Below are 23,908 nucleotides of genomic sequence, written 5' to 3'. Positions count from 1 at the left end.
TTAATTAAAAAAGACGGTCTAGTGGCAAGACGACCAAGTATCTTGTCGGTCAACTGGTGGCCCCCCTTGTGATGATTCTTGATCTCCTTTTTATGACATCAATATTTCCGGGCCTAATCCAAACAAAGTTTAAGAATTCAAAAACATTGATTGTAAACATAAAGCTACCAAGATGAATTAAAACATATAAAAATTGTGATTTTCCTACCCTTTCCTCAAAAGGTTGAGCTGTCAAATAATTTGCATATCCTTTTTTTAAGACTCGTGAACAGAGCCTCGACTTGTATACATCGGTGGTGTTACTTATCTCGGTTGTCTACTAATCTTATTATTTATAATCAATGACAAAATCAGAGTAAATCAAATAACCTCATAGTTCTATAGAACATTTTTATATTTAACCAGCTGTTAGCTAAAACAAATTATATTGCACTAAAACAAATCAAAGATTACAAAGATTACTTAAAAAATAATTTGAACATCCTAGTATTTTACTATGTATATTTAAATAATCTGTCATCCTCTTACAGAAGAATTGAACGTATCAATGATTAGCATTACACATAGTATAAATAAGTCAACCCTAAGTATGTCTTTACATTTTTATCCAAATGCGGAATTTCTGACACAAAAGCTGAATGTTTACACCTGTTATGTTAAGCAAATTATTTTATGCCAAAAGCTAGTTTAGAATCTTAGCGTCGGCTGCTAGACTTTTTAAAAATTAAAACTTAATTTCTAAAAAACTGGGACCCTAAACTAAAATTATGGCTTCGACATTCCCTAGTTCTCAAAATTATCTTTCTTTCAACACAAAAATCATGAAAATCCGTCGAGTGGTTGATTCAGAATCGTGAAATAAAAAAACACTGTTTCGTTTTAATATTATAGATAATACCTTTCACGGTATGGGAATGATTGTTTCCGTAACACCAGAAGTTAAATCAAGGCCCACTGTTCCGAGAAATAATGTTACAGACAGTGCTATAAAGAGCATTGCTGAAGTTGCAATCGAAGAGTACAGATTCTCCAGACATCTTCTACAGGACATTAAATTTAAAGAAATAGAACAAATTGATACAAACATCAGGAAAATAGATATTCTCTGGCAACTGTCCTGGTCATTTCCAGGAAAAGACTATCTTAATTGGTCTGGAATGATGCAGAGTGTATACAGTAACTCAAATCTTCAACACTCTCACTCTGGAAAGGCATCTGTTATGCTCTTGCCAATCATTGATATGGCACCAAGTGACATGACTTGCATACTTTCAACTCTGTTATATTTGAACAAATTTGCACAAGATCATGGTGTTCCATGCATTGTGACTTTTGACCAGCCTTTGTACTGGAAAGCATCACAGATTATCCATCAGTATAAAGAGCTTGAGAACACAGTATTAATGCTGGGATCTTTTCATACTCTCATGAATCTTGTGGGCTCGATAGGTACATTAATGAATGGTTCTGGTCTAAAGGAAGTGTTACAACAGATATACGGTTCCAATGCTGTACTTCATATGATGACTGGCAAAGCCATCTCCAGGGCTGTCCGTGGTCATATGCTTGTCGATGCAGCTCTGTCTACTTTAATACTAGAAGAGGTGTTTCCCTGTAACGAAGACGGAAGTTGCCACAAAGTTATTGAAAACGCTTCAAATTTATACGACTGTATCACGTCTGGTAATGAACTGGCTGTGAATGCGGAGACTTTGGATACAGTGTGTGAAGTTGCTAATGCTTTGAAGGATAAGAAACTGCAGTTACAATCATCAGAGACACTTGTTTATAATTGATTTTCCTTTATAATAATAGGAGTAAAATGACTACACAGTATGGTTTCTAAAGTCCATAGTGGAAGTGATGTTTATTTACAACAAATTAATAAACATAGCAATCACATGGCATATAATTAACACATGACAGCTGCTTCTAACTTAGTACCAAGAAGGCAATGAGGAACAAGATTATAAATAAATTCCAACAGAGACTAGTAAGCTGTGGTTGGCATACCAGGAAATGGTGAACACCGTGAGGAAGTTGATTGCTGCTGATAGAACCAGTTCATGGGAATTGCATTTAGAGGCAATCCAAGAATGTTTGGTCATTTTTGCAGCAGCTGGTCATCACAACTATCTTAAATCTGGATACAAGTACCTACAGGATATGTTGAAGTTGCCGACTGACAATCCATCATTGTATGAACGTTTTCAGAGAGGACAATTTGTAGTTCGACGAAGTGATCGATACTGGGCAGGATTAGGGAGTGACTTAGTGATAGAGCAAGTTTTAATGCGGTCTATTAAAAGCAGAGGTGGGTTGACACGGGGCAGTGGATTTACAGAAATTCAGCAGGCAACTTGGCTTAAATCAATGCCTGTGTGTTGTCTGTACAACATCACAATGCAAGAGTACTGTAACGTATCATTTGAAACTAGCGAACAGCACAAAGAAGTTGGAGAGAGCCGGCGATCTAGAGACAAGAGTGACTTTCAAAAAGTTGTCGATTACATTAAACCTATGTCTCCATTTGATGATGACTTATCCCTCAAAAATATCATTACTGGAGTTACTGCTGATCAAAGTGTAAGCGTACAGGAATTACATTCCATTGGCACTGAAATCATAAAGAAGATGGCAGGAAAGCCAGTATACACTTATATACTGTAAAAAGAAACGACAAAGCGAAGACATTGGGGTCCGAATCTGCAGTTGTAAGTTCAGAAAAACAATTTTAAATAGATCCAGCCTTGTTATTTCAGAGAATGATGACTGTTGCTACAGTTAGTAACATGAATCTTGCCGATGTTTTAAACTATGAGCTATGCGCCTACCCACCAGCATTATTTGAGTCACGAAATGCATTAAGAAAAGCTGATAAGCCTCAGCTAGCCCATGCAATACAGAAAAAGTGTGATACCATGTGTACAGCAAATGTTTCAGACACTCAAACTAACGTCCAGTTTGTTTTGGATGGAGGATCCCTTCGTCATCGTGTGATCTGGAGAGGGGGTGATACATACCAGTTCATAGCCGATTCCTACGCATGTTTCACATATAACAATTATGGCAGGGCTATTGTTGTCTTCGACGGCTACCCTAGTGGTCCTTCCATTAAGGACATGACTCACAAAAGATGCAGCACTTGCAAAATAAGCAAGCCTGTACACTTCAGTCCTAGTATGAAGTTTGTTGGGGAGAAAGAACATTTCTTGGCCAATCAAACAAATAAGCATCAACTGATTCAATTGTTTTGAATCTTGAAATAATTACCAGAAATGATAAAATAATTATTTCACAAGCAGATTAGTAAGCTTCTTTATTAATACCAAAGTCTAAACTGAACCTTTTAAACAATTAAATTAATTCAATACAAAATATTTAACATGTGATAAAACAAAACACAGTAGTTTAGAAAAAATATAACAGATCAAAAGGAAAATCAATGAAGTGAAAACATATTCAATAAAGTTCACAACATCCTCCCCCCATTTAAAATTGCTAAACAATTATGTGCAATTTTAAATCAGTAAAATCGCTGGGGCACTTTTACTTCTCTTCCACATCTGGTTTTCTTCTTAGCGAAATCAAAGACTTTGTTTTCAACTACTTCTTCTTCTTCAAGTGGTTTATTTTCTTTCATACACTCTTTTTCACAAGCTGTGATTTCTAATGGAAAAAGTCTTTGTAGTGGTCTTGTCAAAATACCATTTCCAGTTTTTAGTCTTGCGACTCTGGAGAATCCATCTCTTCCTGGATATACATCTTGTACCAACCCCAAAGGCCATCTTATTCGTTTTGTGTTATCATCTCCTATCAATACAACTTCTCCAATAATGGGTTCTCTACTTTTCTTGTTTTTTCCATTGTGAACGAGTGTAGCCAAATATTCTTTCTTAAACCTGTCTCTTAGTGATCTTCTTAGTTTGTTTATATAACACACTCTTTTATTCAAACTTAGACACTCAATTTCCTCCAAATCGTGTAATTCAACTGTTGATGTTGGTTGTAAGAATAAGGCTGGAGTTAATGGTTGTAAACAGACATCATCATTCGAAAGATAAGTCAAAGGTCTTGAATTTACAGTTGCTTCACAATCACACAAAATTGTTGAGAGTTCTTCCTGCGTGACTGAAGAATTTCCCAAGTTTCGTCTTAAAATTTCCTTTACCATTCCAATAAGTTGCTCCTCGGCTGTAACTTTGTTGTCCATAAGCTCTGGATGGCCTTCAATCCATGGAAGAGTCACCTCGTGCCTATTTTCACTATTTACTACAATAGTTTTGTTAAAATGCTCCAAGACATCTGATGCATTCGCCTCCTTTGTTTTACTACCTGATGGATCAGTGATGCCCAAAACATCTAAACGCCATAGATCTGAAATGTCCATTTTAGCAAAGCAACTAATGCTAATAAGTGACTGGTTACTTTTTCCACATTGACCCATTACTGTCCATCCTAACACAGTCTGAACAGCGACCAGAGTTTGATCTAGCTGTTCAATTTTACCTGTGAGAAGTTGGCCCAAGATATCAGCTCCTAGTAGTAACTCTATTTCTTCTGCTGCATCTTGTCCAATATCTGAAAGGTATATATTCTTCTTCTTTAAAATAGGAAAATACCTTTTTGTATCTAATCTGGGTATGTAATTGCAAATCTTGTCTTGATCAAGCACATTAACTGAAATGCCGAATTTACCCTTTGTATCACGTAACTCTACTTGGTAAAGATTATGCGGAGTCTCTTTAGTTTTAATACCTCCAAACAAACCATGAACTATTGATTCCTCACCAGATTCTATTAATTTAAGTTTCTCTACACAGTCCTTAGAGATATAAGACCTTTGAGATCCAGAATCCAACAATGCTCTTACTAGTAAAGATTGCTTGTCAGGTCCTATTACTTTTACTAGAAGAGTTTGTAATAAGGTTTCCTTATTCTGATTAGCAATCAAGGACTCAGATTTGTCATTAATTTGAACACTTTCAATGACATTTGATTTGTCATAATCATGAGTATTACTGTGCATCATTTTCTGTAAAATAGGACACATTAAGCAGTAGTGTTTCCTTTTACAGATAGCACAGGATACAAAAACTTTACATTTATTACTGCTGTGACCTAACTTTAAACATGAGAAACAAGCTCCCTTTTTTGTCACAAACTCTCTCTTTTCTTTTAAAGTAAGCTTTTATAACCCAGAACAGTCTTGAGTGTTGTGATTTCCTTTATTACAAAATAAGCATGTAGGCTTACTCACCACTGAAGAGCTGTCTGTAGCAACTATTGTAGATGCTGTAGGTAAAAGTAGTCCTTTCTCAAACTCACTTTTCATACCAGGACGTTGGTGATGGTATCTCTTCTGTGGCCGGTCACTTGGTGTAATGTCTCTGTCGACTGCAAAGCTGTTCCGAGCAAGAGCTATACGTTCTTCGCTTTCGACCTCGGAACGTACAAAATTCAACAATAGCTGTAAATAATTTGAATTAGATGACTGATCGCTACCTTTAAATTCACCTAAGCCTATTTTGTTTGTTGTTCTGTACCGCTCCCATGCTCTGAGAGTATCAGTTGGTAGAGCAGATTCAACCAGTGGGTATAACATGGCAGCATACTTATCTGATGTGACCCCGAGTGTTTCTAGGGCACGCAGTTGAGTCTCAAGTTTATCAGAAAGGGTTGAAAGTGGCATGATACTTTGTTTGTTGGCTTGTTTCAAAACTAAATTTAGTAATTCTCTTACATAAACTTCAATCAAAAGTTCATCACGTGCAAACCTGGATTTCAATTGTTCAATAGCCTTGATGTAATTTTCACCAGAAGGAGGAAAAGAATCTATTAATTCCCTAGCTGATGAACCAGGTTTCAAGGATTGAATTAAATATTGAAATTTGTCTTCAGGTTTAATTTCACTATCTTCATGAATCTTTTTGTACTGACCCCAAAACCCAATCCAATTCCTAATATCCCCATCAAATGAAGGTAATTGCAATTTAGGCAAATGAAAGTTACCTGTAAATGTTTGACTCACCATTGTTGGTAGGTGTTTTAAGAAACATTTCATACTTAGCCTTCATCAGGTACCATTTCTTCTTGTGTGTCCAGTTCATTGTCCAGATCAGCATCAGAAGCATCTTTCATCAGCATTTCATCAGAGATTTTTCCATCCATTGCCATTAATGCTGTTATTTTGTCTTCAATTTGAGAAAAGTTTACTTTTATTTGAGTTTCTTTATCATTCATTGACAGGTCTTCATTATTAAATGCTTCTTCCAGTTCATTATAAACCTTGGTGAATAGCCTTCTAATCTGTGATCTTTTCTTTCTCATATTTTCTAGGCTTTCCATATTATTTTAACTATTAAATAACCCAGATGTCTTAAATTAAAGAAAATATCCTGTCACGGTCGCCAAAATGTTTTGAATCTTGAAATAATTACCAGAAATGATAAAATAATTATTTCACAAGCAGATTAGTAAGCTTCTTTATTAATACCAAAGTCTAAACTGAACCTTTTAAACAATTAAATTAATTCAATACAAAATATTTAACATGTGATAAAACAAAACACAGTAGTTTAGAAAAAATATAACAGATCAAAAGGAAAATCAATGAAGTGAAAACATATTCAATAAAGTTCACAACAGGCTCGTATCAGAAGCCTTGACGAAAATAGGATGCACTGTAAAGCAAGCTAATGGAGATGCAGATTTAGATATTGTTCAGTGTGCAGTATTGTCATCTACCAAGAAAATGACCGTCACTGTTGGCGAAGATACAGACTTGTTGGTTCTTTTGTTATACCATGCGAAAAACAGTGGTTTTAAACTGTACTTCCGGAGTGATATAAAAAGATTGTTGTCCACAAATCCTGTGTATGACATTCATGAAATTCAAGCCTCGCTGGGTAGTTCCCTTTGTAAAAACATTTAGTTTTTACATTCTTTTACAGGTTGTGACACAACCTCCAGAATTTTTGGGATCGGGAAGGCTAAGGCGATGGAAAAGTTGATGAATGATCAACAACTACAAGAGGCTGCAAATGTATTCTCCTTAGATGAAGCTCAGCAATGCGACATTGAATCCGCAGGAAATAAGGCTATGTCAATACTGTATGACGGCAAAACAGGAAATTCTCTACAAGCACTTCGTCATCGAATGTTAGTAGAAAAGGTTGCAGCAGCTAAATCATTTGTCGCACCTGAACGTTGGCCACCAACAGAATCGGCAACAAAGTACCACAGTTTTCGTACGTACTATCAGATCAGTGTTTGGAAAACGCAAGAAACTTCTTTAACTGCAACAGATTGGGGTTGGTTTGTTAAGGAAAACTCCTATTACCCTACAATATCGGATATGCCACCAGCCCCAGAGTGGTTATTGAAAATGGTACACTGGTTCTTGTAAGACACATTGCGCAACCTTGCGATGTGGGTGCAAACAGAATGGACTGCCCTGTTCAGCCTCTTGTGGGGACTGCCAGATCAGTGGATGTGATAACATTATTGAAACCAAAAGTAATGACAGTGATTCAGATACATAGTTTGTCTAAAACAACTCATTAAACTCCTTAAGGACATTGTAGTAACTGTTCTTTTATAATAACCATGGCAACTATAATCTAAATACAAATATTTCTTGGCCGTTTTGTGTTTAATTATTGTATTTATTTTATATTCCAACATGCAAACTTATATTTGTATGTATATGTGATTTCATTTATCCCATATCACCAAAAGTCATAACCCTTAGAGTGCCAGGCGAGAAATAAAAGTAACGCTCAAAAAATGCTGATGATTTTTCCCGAAGGTGGCGCTAAAAATGCCGAGCGCGATCTGGCGATTTTTAGGTTAAAATTTCGTAAAAATTGAATTTTCGATATTTCGACCAACGAAAATCGATGTATCGCATCTAGTAACTTTCGACTCAATGTTAATATATGGGTTAAAAGAATCCGAGTATCCTTTCGGTTGTTATGACAACTGTTCGATCATTACGAAACGTCCGGTCAGCCGGACGTTGGCACTTTTGGCTCGTTCTAAAAACGTCCGGTCGGCCGGACGTCGGCACTTTTGGCTCGTTTTAAAAACGTCCAGTTCCCTGGACGTTGGCACTCAGAGGGTTAAAACAAATATAGAAAAAAAATTATGACGCCATTTTAAATTACATTTTTTTGTAATTTCCCATGGTTGGATTTTGTCGGATTTTGGATATGTTATAAAGCAACATTTTCTGAGTTGAATACCACTTAAATCGCTTGTGAAGCAATTTTGCCCAGGTTTAAGGGTAATTTGTCTTAGTTTGACTGGACTATCATGACTATTTTCCATGTTGTGAAATTCTCAGTCCCTCTTAATTTTTCAATCTGTTTTTCATTACTCATCATTCACTATTCTATTAACTTCTTCTCAATTAATTTAACCACTCTGTTCTGCTACCATGTTGGAAATATCGTCTAAAATAACAAGTCGTCTTGTGGATCAAAAATTAAGTTAATTTAATAGTAAAACTGATAGAATGAAAAACTTAGATTTGTGTATACATCTTACTTCATCAAAATATAACAAACAACTAAACTCTGTTGCCAAGGAAACATCATATGTTCTTTTCTAACATAACTATTATGGACATTATAATATGAATAAATTACATCTTTAACAATTTTCATACATTTTTATAACTTTGACACTACCATCATATTCTCCATTAAATTCTATGTAAGAATAGACAGCTTTTGGTGAGCCCAACACTTCAGAATTGCTATTTAAATTGATATAAGAATTTTTTTTCTCAAAAAAAAGTTTAAAAATAAGCCTACAGACACTTTTTTTTAGAAAAATACTAGAGATTAGCAGATGGCTACAAAAACTGCTCTAAAATTTTAGCTTTTAAAAAATATGATCAAGCATTTTATTTGCTTCCTTTTAAGGACAGCTATTCCAGTTATAACTGTGGAAAACATGGTTTAAGGAAAATAAAAACACACTATAACATCCGTACACATTGCAGCACCTGCGGAAGTGTGCGTTGAAGAACAAATTCTGGACCGAGTTAGTGAAGACCCGGAGATAATTAGCAGAAATCTTGCTAGTGAAATCGGTGCAAGAAAAACTAAAGTTGTATCTTTTTTACACAAAAACAAACTCCATCCTTACCATTTCACAAAAGTTAAAAGCCTTGAACCCAATGATCATGGTGCTAGAGTAGATTTCTGCCGCTACCTCCTGAATTCTGACATTGAAAAATACCACTTTGTCAAAAAGATTTTGTGGACAGATGAAGCTCTTTTTACAAGACAAGTTGTATTCAATTTTCACAATATGCATATGTGGAGCACTGAAAACCCGAAGGCAACTAGAGAAATGTCATTTAAAAAAATATTTACTATAAACGTTTGGGCAGCTGTGATTGGTGATCGCTTCTTAGGTCCCCATATTTTTCAGAGAAGTTTGAGTGGAGAGATGTACCTTGACTTTTTGCAACACGATCTGCCTCAAATTTTGGATGTGAGTAATCCTGTGCTCCGTCAAGATATCATTCATCAACAAGACGGAGCACCTCCTCATCCTACGAATGACACTTGAGATTGGCAGAGTGCTAACCATCCCACGTGGATAGACCGAGGAGGTCCAGTGCCCTGGCCCGCAAGATCTCCTGATCTGAACCCCATGGATTTCTTTGTGTGGGGATACATAAAGTCTGAAGTCTACGCAACTCCAGTCAATAGCGAAGAAGAACTTCTAAACAAGATCCAAATCGCAGCACAGGCAGTAGGAGATAAGCTAAGCCATAAAGTGACTGTTGTAGAAATGTGGAAGAGAGTTAGAGAGGACATTTTGAAAATAAATTAAAATGAACTAACGTAGCGTTTTAGTTTGGTTATCAATCCAATACTTGGAATTTGTTTTGGACTTGTCTAGATATAAATGTTGTTGCAGCCTCATGCTGTATCTTTAATAATAAAAACTATCATGTGTGTCTTTTTGGTTTGTTATATATATATATATTTTTTTTCCCCTTAAACCATGTTTTCCACAGTTATAACTGGAATAGCTGTACTTAAAAGGAAGCAAATAAAATGCTTACTCATATTTTTTTTAAAGCTAAGATTTTAGAGCAGTTTTTGTAGCCATCTGTTAATCTCTAGTATTTTTCTTAAAAAAAGTGTCTGTAGGCTTATTTTTAACCTTTTTTTGGGAAAATAAAAATTTCTTATTTCTAATCAATTTAAATAGCAATTCTGAAGTGTTGGGCTCATCAAAAGCTGTCTATTCTTACATAGAATTTAATGGAGAATATGATGGTAGTGACAAAGTTATAAAAATTTATGATAATACTAGAGGAATTTTAAAATGTTGTGTAAGTGTACAGGGTTTTCTATAAAAATCAAAATAATGTTTCTGCAAGTGGGTGTATGGAATATATTTTTTTTTAATTGTGGATTTGAGTCACACTTGTGTTGCTCTACCACCCGAAAAAATTTTTAACGCTAGGTCCAGACCACTCTGTATTTACAACATTTGAAGAAAATCGTTGGAGCCGTTTTCGAGATCTTGGTGCTGGCATACATACATACATACAAGCAAACATTGTTCATTTTAGAGTATAGAATTAGTTTAACAAGTACTTAGGTTTGCTGCAAAAGGGCGGGTAAAAAAGTGTTTGTTGTTATAAAATGTTAATACTGTAGTTTAGTAAGAAATGAATGTATTTTCCAAATTTGATCAAAATATGTCCGTAAACAAGCAAATTTCAATAATTGACTGATTCTCCATAAGAATAACATGGGAAATTCAAATTTAATTTTTTTAAATTTTCTCCGTAACCGTTAGGCGCATAATAACGCTTCAATATACTAAATTATTTGTTTTTTTAATTTCTACAAAATGGTTTAAAACAAATTGTGAAATTTTGTGTTTGTAGGGTCAATAATTGGAAAACCCTATTTTTACACCCTAAAACCCCCCATAAACCGATGTTCCCATAGTCCGATCATGCTGGTTCACGAACTCATTCGAATAAATGTATTTTAGGTTTACACGTTTGTACCAAATTTCATCAAAATCAGATAATTTTTGCTCGAGTTATCGTGCTAACAGACATCTATAGGTGTTCACGTAATAGGACGGATTTGAACGGATGGTGTTTTTGACCTCAAAACAAAAAAGTAAATCGGTCCAGGTTTTACCATGAGTACTACGGTAATAGCTTATTCCCTATATGGGAAATTTGCTAACGGGTGAAATGGGAGGTTTTTGGACAGTTGGACACAGATATAGACATTAATAATGGCTTTAGAAAGTCAGTAAACCGCTTTTAGGAGTATATGGCTGTAGTCTACAGTCAAGGCAACACTAAATAAACAGGCCGTAATGCTCCTCTGGCATGACGTCATCATCGGCGACGGCAATGACGTAATGTTTGCCGTGTTGCTGTGATCAGCTGCTTGTTTTAATTTTTTCTTGGAAAACACAAATACAACAAAAAAAATAACATTACGTCATTGTCGTCGTCTATGATGACGACATGCCCGAGGAGCATTACGGCCTGTTTATTTAGTGTTGCCTTGCTACAGTGAGTTTTGAAATTCATGAATGCAATTGTCATTTTTTAAATTTCTACTTGCTCATGACAAACAACAGGTAAAATTTGAGTAGCCTACATGAACAATTGGGCACAGTTTTAGGTGTTAAAAATGGCTTTAGAAAGTCCAAAACGGCTTTGAAAATTAAAAATTTTCACTCGGGAGGACCCCCATGCTTTATGTTTCCCTGTACCTCCTCTTTGTCATGTTCCTAAAACTGACACTGGGGACAATCCCTGGCAAATACAATAGAAATTAGATGCTAATTGCCAAAACCGTCCTTAACAAAACAATCGCTATGAACATCTCGTTAAAAGTCTCTCAGTAAGGACTTCTCGGTTCTCTTTTAGAGAATACAAGTGAAATTGTATGTTCATGCCATGCTGAACCGAAACCAAAACAATCACCACGAAGATTAAAAACAAAAACCTCTCGGTAAGTACCTCTTGCCAAGCAAAAATACAATCAAAAGGTCTTGCTTGAGAGGTTCAAACAATCGAAACGTTTTGATTGTAAACATCTTGCAATCACGCATCACTATGACTGACCTTTCTCAGGATGGAACCAGTAAAAGTAGGCCTAACTGTCTGATTATCAGGCGAACACTCAGCTATAATAGTTGTATTTGTAGTAGCCATTGATATAAAACATATTACAAAGACATAGTAGAATATATCATATTCAGCCACAATGGGACCGAGCCCCTGGCATGTTTTTCAGTTGGATAAACTGATGTTTTCTAGGTTTCTAAATTGGATATTTTTCTAATAGGCCTATAAAAATGATAATTAATACCTCATAATAACATTTAATCTTATTTAATAAATGTAGGTTTGTCAAAAGTAGGGAGTGTCGAAGTCTCTTTTGGGAATATTTTTCTTAGAAAAATTAGGTAAGGTTTGTAAAACCAACAGATAAATTGTGAGAATGCTCAAGACGCGATAACTACATATCTGTAAGCCGTGAGGAAATCTTTTAGTAATAGTTTCCTAGAAGTAGCCGAATATCAGGAGTTCTACTGTTTTAAGTGTTGGGACGAGTTGTTACCTATACCTTACAATTAAGTTATTGTTTGATTTAGACCTATATATTGAAGGATGAGATATTTTGGTCAAAACTACAATTACCAAAGTTTTCAGTTTGTGGTTGTTCAATATGTTTCAGAAGAATGTATGCAATTAAAAGTACTAATAGGCCAGACCTAAAGTGTAAAAGTGGCTGTGATTATTATGGTAATGTGCAGTGGGATGGTTACTGCTCAAAATGTCACAGAGAACAGATTCAACAGAAAAAACTGAAGTCTAGTAGTCTTCGGTTAGAAAGGTAAGTTTCTAAAATTTTGGATTTTTTCAGTAAAAAAAAAAGATCAAACTTTTTCCAGGTTGGTGTTAACAAGTTGACATGTAGACTATAATGGAAACTCTAGGCCTGCACATAGAAAAGTAAAATGGGTTATGGTGAAAAAACCCCGCTACAGCAAACCAGCAGACTAAGCGAATTTAAATTTTCCTGGTTGGATCCCCAAAGCAGAACGTTTTTAAACTTCCTGCAACGGAGTTGGAAAAATCCAAAAGTTTTCTGCGGGCTTACCCGGTCCAAGTTGCTTGTAAATGAACCGAGAAATAAATATATATGTATGTTATAAATACATATAAAATAGAAATAAATATGTTTATTTATTTGGAAATAAATAACTTAAGTTTTTAAACGGTTGTATCGGTTCAAATACGCCTACTGTTATTACCGTTTAACATACATAGAATAGAACACACAGGATAGAACATACATTCTCAAATTGAATCGCTATGGTACCCAATTCGGTTATTCTATGCGTTCTTCCTCACGATCAATGCACCGGATATTAAAGTTGAAGCTTTCTTTTATGTAATGCATGACATTTTGTAGCGTTACTGTTTGCAGAACGGGGAACTTTTCTAAAGAAAATAAAGTTGTCGATTTTCTAGGCCTACAGAAATATTTTCTGCAAAAAAAAATTATTAACTTTTTAAGTAACATTTTCTGCAGAAACTTATACAGGTTAATTGTAAGAAAGGGCCACGTGGCCTTAACTTGGCCTGTAAAAAAAATAGTTTTTCATAAAGATAAATACCCCCGCCGCAGCAAACCTGCAGACTAAGCGAATTTCCATTTGACTGATTGGATTTACACTGAAATGTCTACTTAAAAATATAACATTTATTCCCGATTTAAATAGAATTAGTTTAACAAGTACTTAGGTTTGCTGCATCAGGGAGGGTAAAACTGTTTTTTTTTGTAAAATGTTAATAGTTAGTAAGAAATAAAAACATTTTCCAAATTTGATCAAAATATGTTCATAAACAAGCAAACTACAACAGTTTACTCATTCTCCATAAGAAAAACATGGGAATTTTAAATTTACAATTTTTTGGAATTTTCTCCGTAACTCTTAGGCGCATAATAACGCTTCAATATACTAAATTATTTGTTTTTTGAAGCTCTACAAAATGGTTTGGAAATAAATTGCTAAATTTTATGTTTTTTGGGTCAAAAATGGGAAAAACCTATTTTTACCCCATAAAACCCCCCGTAAACACCCGTTCCCATGGTCCGATCATGCTGGATCGCGAACTCGTTCGAATAAACGTAGGTTTACACGTTTGTACTAAAATTCATCAAAATCGGATCATTTTTGCTCGAGTTATCGTGCTGACGGACATATATATATATATATATATATATATATATATATATAAATATATAAATATATAAATATATATATATATATATATGAATTTGAACGGATGATGTTTTTGGCCTCTAGGGACCTCAAAACGAATAAAAAATCGGTCCCGCGTCCAGGTCTTACCATGAGTACTACGGTAAAAAAACGATTAGCGTCTATAAATCAGTTGAGTAGGCTGGCTTTCTGAAGACCTTGCTGTCTCTCTGCGACTATGTCGCACTGTCACCCGTAGTTCTGCTTTGGTGGGTTGAATTTTGACTAGAATATTTCCTTAATATAGAAAGACAAGCAAACTACATCAGTTCAAATTTAACTTATAATCTCCATAAATAAGAAAAACAAAGGAATTTAAAAATTAGGGATTTTGAATTTTCTTCTTAACTATTAGTTGTAGGCCTACAACAGCGCTTCAGTGTGCTAAATTATAGTATTTTTTTTTTTAGTTCTACAAAATAATTTGGAAAGAAATTACAAAATTTTATGTTTTCGGGTCAAAAATAGGATGAATTAATTTTTACTGCGCAGAAACCCCCGTTCCCATTGTCTGATCATGCTGGTTTTACGAACTCGTTTGAATAATTGTAGGCTCACATGTTTGTACCAAATTTCATCAAAATAGGATAATTTTTACTTGAGCTATCGTATAGGTTGAATTTGAACCAACAGTGTGTTTTGCTTCGCTGGGGACATAAGAACAAAAAGTAAATCGGTCCAATGTCTAGGTTTTACCATGAGACCTACGGTAATAGTTTTTTACCTGTATGAGAAATTCACTAAAAATGTAATTTTATAATTTCGACTATTTATTGGAGAGAGCAAAGCAAGGGGATCTAATTGAGATGGGACATTATGCAAATTTTGTAATCTCATCCCTCGATAATGGCTGAACATATCTTAGTCAAACTTACCAAGGTTCTAAATACAATTCCTTTTACATCACATTTTTATTTAAAACTTGTTTTCAGCGAATTTCCCTATAGGGAATCAGCTATTACCGTAGGTGGCATGGTAAGACCTATGCCCGGGACCGATTTACTTTTTCATTTTGATGTCGCCAGAGGCCAACATATATATATATATATATATCGATTTATATATGATATAATTGGATAACAGATTAAGCTAGAGGTGTTTAGGCTCTGCAATAAGTAGACATCTTGATGGCGGAAGTGTGTGTATTCTCTAAGACAGGGCTGCCACATGTACAACAGTAAACATCTCCTCCTTTAGAATAGAACAAAACAATGAAAAATACTTTTACTTCTTAGGACTAAAAGTCAAACGTTTGGGATTCATTACTACTCTACCTCTTGAAGTTACGTAGCCGTCAAAGTTTTTTACAACTTCTCCCTCATCACAAACATCTGTTAGGCCTACACAATTCTCCTTAGAACTAACAGTTGAATTTCTTACATTTACAAAGCTATGTACAGGACTCTTGCATTTTGTTCACCATTACTATCAGCACAACTACTAGGGAACAAATGTACACGATTTCTCCTATAGGTATTACCATTACTGTCACTGATTATGTATGATCTAGGTTCTCTGGCAAGAGTTTTAACGTGAGCAGGACTCCAAGTAGAGTTAGGATACCTTTGAAACATTACAGGTTCACCTACAGATAATTTTCTCAAAGGTTTACTAGACCTATCATAATACCTTTTACTTTTGTGTCTATTGCTAAGCATTTGATTCCTGTAGCTTGGACTAATAGATTTTGGTTTTAGTAACTTTGAGGATATAGGCAAATTAGTTTTAAGTTTTCTGCCCAGTAGGGATTCCGCTGGAGACGGCAAATCACCACGAGGCGCACTTCTTGAATTCAACAACGCCAAATAAGGATCATCATTGCTTACCTGACTTTTAATAAGTAATTGACCGCTCAGCGAAACCATTTGATTTAGGATAGTGTGGACTCGATGTAATGTGACTATCCCACAAAGTAGTAAATTCTTTAAATTGACTACTGCAATATTGCATGACATTATCAGAGATCATTCCATGACTAGCAAAAATTGATTTCAAATTAGTTATCACTTTAGAGCTAGTACTATCAGGCAACAAACTTGTCTCAATAAAGGTTGAAAAATAGTCAACAACTAACAAATACATCTTACTGTTAAACATAAACATATCTGTAGCTACTTTTTCCCACGGCAAGTTAGGAAATTCATGACTATTAAGAGGTTCTTTACACAAAGAATTTCTGTGTTTTTGACACAACATCATTAATTTGACTTGACATACCTGGCCAAAACAATATTTCCATGGCACGCTCTACATCTTTCTATGCTTAAATGACCCTTATGCATCCTAGATAACATGTCTTTTTGCAAAGATTTAGGTACTAACAATTTATCATTCTTGAAAATAACTGCTTTAACACTACTCAGGTCATCCTTGTAAGTCCAAACAGGCTTAAGTGAATCATCTAACTGATGTTTAAAACTGGCCCATCCATTGTGAATATAATCACTCAACTTACACAAAACTGGATCTTTCTCTGTTTCACATTTAAAATTATCAAACTGTTTGTCAGAAATAGGTAGCTCAATTTCAACGTCTAACTCATTGTCATCAAGTGTTATTTGATATATTGGTGTGCTCTAGAAAGCGTGTCTGCTATGTACAAATCTTTACCCGGTTTATAGACTACTTCATACTGTAGTTGTTTTTCTAAACCACGTTTAGCTAATCAATAAAAATCAATTATCTGTTGAAAAATCAAGTTTTAAGTTTCAAGTTCAGGATCTGAAGATGACAATATATTTGTCGAAACGCGCGTAATCCTACTGAATTAACAAAAACCCACAAGGCAGTCTGCAGGTACTGTAACCTTTCATTGATTGTAGACTACATTTAAATTGTATGAATGAACACGTAATAACATACGTTGCAAACGTAAAGGTACTTTATCAAAGGGTTTCTTAAAAATAGACTCGAGTGGCTTATGGTCACTCTCAACATAAACTTCTCGACCATACACAAATGAATGAAACCTTTCACGCCCAAAACATATAGCCAACATTTCAAGTTCAATTTGCGCATAGTTCTTTTGAGCTTGATTTAAACACTTTGATGCATTGGCTATAGGTTTTCCATTTTGCATAACTACTTCACCCCGACTGCAGTACTACTGCAGTATCACGAGAACTATCAACACTTAAGGTCTTGGGTAGGCTAGTATCAAAATAACCTAAAACAGGTGTATCACATAAGGAATTCTTCAATCTTACAAAAGCTTGATTTATAGAATTATTCCACTCCCATACAGTATCAGTTTTCAATAACTTTCTTAACAACAGATTTCTCGGCATAGTTAGGAATAAACTTGGCCAAATAATTGGTCATATACCAAAAAACCTTTCAAGTTCTTTTCCAAAAGTGGGTGGGGACATGTTTCTTATTGCTTTTTTCTTATTAGATTTCTTATTGCCTTAGACGGATCTACTGATACTCCCTTATCACTAAAAACATAGCCTAAGTATTTAATTTGGCTAACGCAAAACGTACATTTTCCTATGTTAAATTTAAATTGAACCCATTATTTCTAACTCGACTAAGTACATCCCGAGCATCTATAACTCTTCTTTGCTAGTTCCCCAAACAACAATATCATCAATATATGACCCCTCAAATGTTTGAACTACAATCTTATGAAAGATTTCTGGAGCACATTTAACTCCAAAAGGTAAGCGCTTGAATCTATACCTCCCAAAAGGAGATCTGAATGTTCACAAAAAAGAACTATCTTCAGTCAGTGGAACCATCCAAAATCTTGCATTTGCATCTAAAATTAAAAAATAATTTGCACCCACTAACTTACTGGAAAGCATATCAACCGTAGGTAGTTGGTACTGACACTGACACATTTTAATATTTCATTTAAATGCTTTGGATCTAAACATATTCTAATACCTCCATCTCGCTTGTGTGTAATAACAATGGGACTAACCCAATCAGTAGGTTCATCTACCTTTTGTATTATATCCATAGATTCCATTTCTATAAGTTTAGCTTTAACTTGATCTTCTAACGCTAAAGGTATTTTTTGATCACATGATTCAATGGGGACAGCATTGTCCTTAAGTACTACCTATTTTTGACAATGATGTGGAATACATCCAACCATCAACCATCAAATGGAACCATCAAATAACTCTGGGAATTAATTCGCAACATTACTGTTGTTGTATGGGCTTAATTTTGATCCTGATACACTATAAATTTTCTTGATTAAATTCATCTGTACACATGTGTTTAAAAATAACACTGGATCACATTTGTGGTCTACTACATAATTTAAAAGAACAATTTATACATTTGATCTTTGAACTGACAATTTAAAAAGCATTTACCCAATAAGGCCATTTTTTCACCAGAAAATGTACAGATATTGACAGGAGTATTCTTTAACACATCCAAACTAAGTCCTAAATCCAAAAACAATGTTTTAGATATTACATTAGCTTGTGCTCCTGTATCAAGCTTAAATGACACTTTTTAATTTCTAACTAGCATTACTACTCGCCAATCATCTACAGTTTCACTAGGCCTACTGCATTTAATTAAGTCTTCTTTCAAATCTACACCTCCCACGAACAAATGTCCAGAACCATTACTACTACTAGGCTCAGATGTCTGGCCTATAGGTTCTTCTACAACAGTATGTACCTGCTTGCCAAAATTGCACATTTTTTAATAATGATTATGTCTAATACATTTAAAACATCTTTCTCCAAAAGCAGGACATTGTTTAAAGGCATGTACTTTACCACATTTGTTACAAGGATTACTATTAACCTTAGGCCTACCACTATCTTTATATTTAAAATGTTTGTTTTTGACATGTTGTTGATCAGGTTTGAAAGAGTTTTTATTTCTTTTTGTTTGGACCGCATGAAGATTTTTAGTTTGAAGTTTATCTTCCAATAGCCTAGCCTATTGAAACGACACTTCTGAGGCTTGACAAATGTCTGTGGCCTTCTGCAATGTTAAATCTGACTCAGGAAGAAATTTCTCTTTAAGCTGAGGACTTCGTAGCCCGCACACAAGTCTGCCTCTAAGCAACTTTAAATCCGAAAATTCACAGTCTTTAGCCCTGTTACGGAGATCAGTAACAAACTGTTCGACAGATTCCCCATCCACTCGAGCTCTTGTAAAAAACTGATGACGAAAGAAAGTCACGTTCTTTTTAGGGATGAAATGTTCATCAAAACGTTTTACTACCTCACCAAACTTATTTTTACTCTCCTCATCGGGAAAGGTAAAACTATTACTATTATAAATGTCAATTCCAGGCTCCCCCAGGCACGTTAACAACAAAGGCCCCTAATCTGTCCTGTTTAGAGTCTAGACCTACTGTACAACTGAAATCTCTGTTTCCATCTTATCCAGTTCTCTGGTATATTCCCAACGGTGGACAGTTCTTCCGGTGGCACTAAATTAGCCATATTTATATTTCAATCTGTACTTACGTGACATAATCCATGTACCAATGTAATAATATAATATAATAATCACGACCAATTTTCACCTATATAAACCATGCTATTCTTGAGGAAATTCAGGCAATCAACCCTAGTCGGTATTTCTGACAGTCAAACAAGGCACTTTCGCATTTACCACAGGACACTTTTCTTCTATAATCTTTTATTACTGTACACTTTCACTTTGACACCATAATATAATTGGATAATAACCAGGCCCGCTTTTATAAATGGGTAGACTGGGCATATGCCCAGGGGCGCCAGTGGTTTGGGGGCGCCCCCGCCCGCACTAGGTAAAAAGGTGGCGCTGCTTTTGGGGTTTGCCCAGGGCTCCACTGACTCTTAACGCGGCCCTGATAATAACAGATTAAGCTAGAGGGTTTAGGCTCTGCAATAAGTAGACATCTTAATGGCGGAAGTGTGTGTATTCTCTAAGACAGGGCTGCCACATGTACAACAATAAATTATACATAACTGAGTACTTGATATACATAACAAACGCGGTAACTTATGTAATTTTTATCCGATTTGGATGAAATTTGGTTTGAAGGTGTCAGGGGGAATAAACTTGAATTAGTTTGCGAACCAGCATAATCGGCCCATGTGAACGGGGTTTTACGGGTGATTTTATGGGGTAAAAATAGATTTTTCTCATTTTTGACCCTCAAAACAAAAAAATTTCCAATTTCTCTCTAGTCCATTTTAAAGAGCTTAAAAAACTAATAATTTAGTATATCAAAGTGTTTTTGAACAATTATTGGTTTCGGAGAAGATTGAACAAAATTTAAATTTAAAATTCCCTTGTTATTCTTATGGAGAATATTGGAAACTATTTGAATACCTCCTAGCCCACTAATGATTTTTCCAAACAAAGATCTGTCCCCCAGTATCCCTCGTCCTGTTCTAATACAAACCATTGAACCACTGAGGATTGATTTGGTTCAGTGTTTTTGAATGGGGTATTTATGGGCTTGAAAATAAATATTTGGAATCCACCATCTGAAAAAAAACATACATATTTTCCCATGATATCTCGAAAAGGTACAAATATTTGGTACCCGTAGATTAAAGTTTAAAGCAAGGTATTAATAAGCAAATAGTAGTAAACTAACAAAAAACGTCCTTTATGAACAGTATAGAAACTTTTAAAATTGCCACACAGTACACAGTTGGTCCATAAGAATACTATATCCGTATGTAAGTGAAAATGTTTTAACTATGGTAACGTACACATGGTACAACATAAAACATTACTAGGAATTTTAACATAAACATATGATGGAGAATATTAAAGAACAAACGAAAGGGAGATAAATAGCAGTCTGAAGGAAGTGGTAAGGGAGATATAAGTGTATGGATTTTCTTCATTTCTGTTCTAGTGTTAATACAAAGGTTAAATTACCTGTTGTCGTCTTGTGGTCCACGTTTATCCTACTGGATTATACAATTCTCTGCGTGAACTTCAGCGTCAGATTTTTATAAGAACTATTCTTACCTGAAGAGGTGTAAGGAACGCTCACAAGCAAAACACATAAAACACAAGTCGACTTTTATTGACGTTGTTTTATTTTCGTGACTTGTGCATGTCAGTGGCGTAACAGAAGGGCCCGCAGGGACCGCAATGCGGGGGGGGGGGGGGGGGGAGGCCGGGAGCTGAGGGGGCCCGCGAACCGGTGAGCGGGAAACGGTAAGCAGAGATGCCCGTGAGACGAGTGGGGCCGAAAAATTGGATCTCATTCTTATTTAAATTTATTATCAATCATTCAATAAATGTATTGAACAAGTAATAACATTAGTGTCATTAATAATATGTTGTTATCTGTTATCATTTAATTTCGTTAGGCCTCCTCAGTGATAACAAACTTTTGTAACAAATTTAACGTGTTATAACGTGGGTCTTTGATTAATCCAATCTTACTTTCGTCACCGAGAAATATTTTACTTCTCGGTGATTTCATACACTGCTTATGTCGTCTGCAAACATTTCGAAACATTGTTACTTTGGAGCCTGGAGTCATGAACGTTGGCTGGGGCTTTTAATATTGTATTATTTTACATTTTAGTTTTGCCCTAATATTGATTGTATTTTGTTAAATACAATATACTGCTACTCTACTGGCTGTGTTTGTTAGCCCATATCTTATTTTAAATTTATTATCAATCATTCAATAATTGTATTGAACAAGTAATAACATTAATGTCATTAATAATATGTTGTTATCTGTTATCATTTAATTTCGTTAGGCCTCTTCAGTGATAACGAACTAGGGTAATAAATTTAACGTGTTATAACGTGGGTCTTTGATTATTATGCAATCTTACTTTCGTCACCGAGAAATATTTTACTTCTCGGTGATTTCGTACACTGCTTATGTCGTCTGCAAACATTTTGAAACATTGTTACTTTGGAGCCTGGAGTCATGAACGTTGGCTGGGGCTTTTAATATTGTATTATTTTACATTTTAGTTTTGCCCTAATATTTATTGTATCTTGTTAAATACAAGTACCTGGGGACCAAGCTTTGCTCGGGGAAAATTATTAGTTTACTCTGAAAAGTATTGCAAATACATTAATCCACTCCAAATCTCCACACTGCTCACCTACACTACTTACCTCACCACTCCCTACGTCGCGGACCTGATTCCCTCCCTTCCCATAGCATTTTAGGATTGTAGATAACTTTCGATCTAATCGTTATTAACAGTTCCCACACTCCGGACTGCTCACCTTTACTACTTCCTTCACCACTTCCTACGTTGTGAACCTGTTTCCCTCCCTTCCCATAGCATTTTAGGATTGCAGATTCCTTAATCTAATCGTCATAAACAGTTTTCACACTCCAGACTGCTCGCCTTTACTACTTTCTTCACCACTTCCTACGTCGCGGACCTCTTTCCATCCCTTCCCATTGAATTTTAGGATTGCAGATTCCTTAATCTAATCGTCATAAACAGTTTCCACACTCCAGACTGCTCGCCTTTACTACTTCCTTTACCACTTCCTACGTCGCGGACCTGATTCCCTCCCTTCCCATAGCATTTTAGGATTGTAGATAACTTGATCTAATCGTTATTAACAATTCCCACACTCCGGACTGCTCACCCTTACTACTTCCTTCACCACCCCCTATGTCGTAGACCTGTTTGCCCTTCTTAATTATACTATTTTAGAATTGCAGATACATAAATGCCACAGACGATTTCCACACTCTGCACTGCTAGCCTTACAACTTCCTTCCCCATTTCCTACGTCATGGACCTGTTTTCCTCCCTTCCCATTACATTTTAGGATTGCAGATACCTTAATTTAATAGATTTAATCGTCATAAACAGTTCCCACACTCCAGACTGCTCGCCTTTACTACTTCCTTCACCACTTCCTATGTCGTGGACCGGTTTTCCTCCCTTTCCATAGTTTTTAAGGATTGCAGATACCGTAACCCATAAGACTAATGTTAAAAAAATGTGATTTTCAGTTTCATTTTTCTTTGTAATTAGATTTTTGTTGGCAGTTCTAATTGCAGTAAACTCGTTTTTAGGCCAGAAATAAACTATATATAACATTTGAAGAAAATCGTCGGAGCCGTTTTCGAGATCTTGGTGCAAGCATACATACATACAAGCAAACTTTGCTCGTATTAGAGTATAGGATATACTGCTACTCTACTGGCTGAGTTTGTTTGCCCATATCTTATTTTACCTCACAATTAACCAATACTAAAGACATTTGTTGTAAGTTAAACGCTTGAAATCCATAGAAAGATAAAATTGTAAAATGCAATAGGCTATTTTAGCCTTTGATAAAAGTACGTCAATCTATAAATTACCTAACTTTTAGTGTATGAGTTAATTATAACCAAAGATTAAGCTAACCTAATAAATTAATACTTTAATACTTTACTTTGAAATGGCGACCATACCAATGTAGGTATATTAAGCCAAGAATTAATGGAGATGAGTGTAGGATGAGTGGCCCAACCTTTTAGTTTTTAAAGGGACTAAGGCCGACATATTCCGACACAGCTGTTAATTAATAGCCAATACAGCCAAAGGCAACTAAGGGGCCTACAGTTTATAGGTGAATTCGAACACCATTTTTGCCTTGT

At 35.3% G+C, this 23,908-nt stretch overlaps 1 protein-coding gene across 7 annotated transcripts in view; it reads left to right on the top strand.

Moving 5' to 3' along the window:
• Positions 1 to 23,908, top strand: part of LOC128982937 (rab5 GDP/GTP exchange factor-like) — a 255,403-nt gene that overhangs the window by 35,986 nt on the left and 195,509 nt on the right. For 5 of the 7 annotated variants that reach the window (XM_054402024.1, XM_054402028.1, XM_054402022.1 and 2 more), the window contains exon 2: positions 12,750 to 12,908. In XM_054402024.1, the coding sequence (XP_054257999.1) occupies positions 12,754 to 12,908 (155 nt within the window). In that variant the 5' untranslated portion in view covers positions 12,750 to 12,753. The remainder of the gene's footprint in view (positions 1 to 12,749; positions 12,909 to 23,908) is intronic. The other 2 variants (XM_054402025.1, XM_054402023.1) reach the window with 1 other exon arrangement.

Source organism: Macrosteles quadrilineatus, unplaced genomic scaffold (assembly GCF_028750875.1).
Source record: "Macrosteles quadrilineatus isolate MER2022 unplaced genomic scaffold, UCM_ALF_1.0 Scaffold_1__1_contigs__length_201487025, whole genome shotgun sequence".
Lineage (NCBI taxonomy): Eukaryota > Metazoa > Arthropoda > Insecta > Hemiptera > Cicadellidae > Macrosteles > Macrosteles quadrilineatus.
This window is presented reverse-complemented; position numbering and strand designations above follow the sequence as displayed.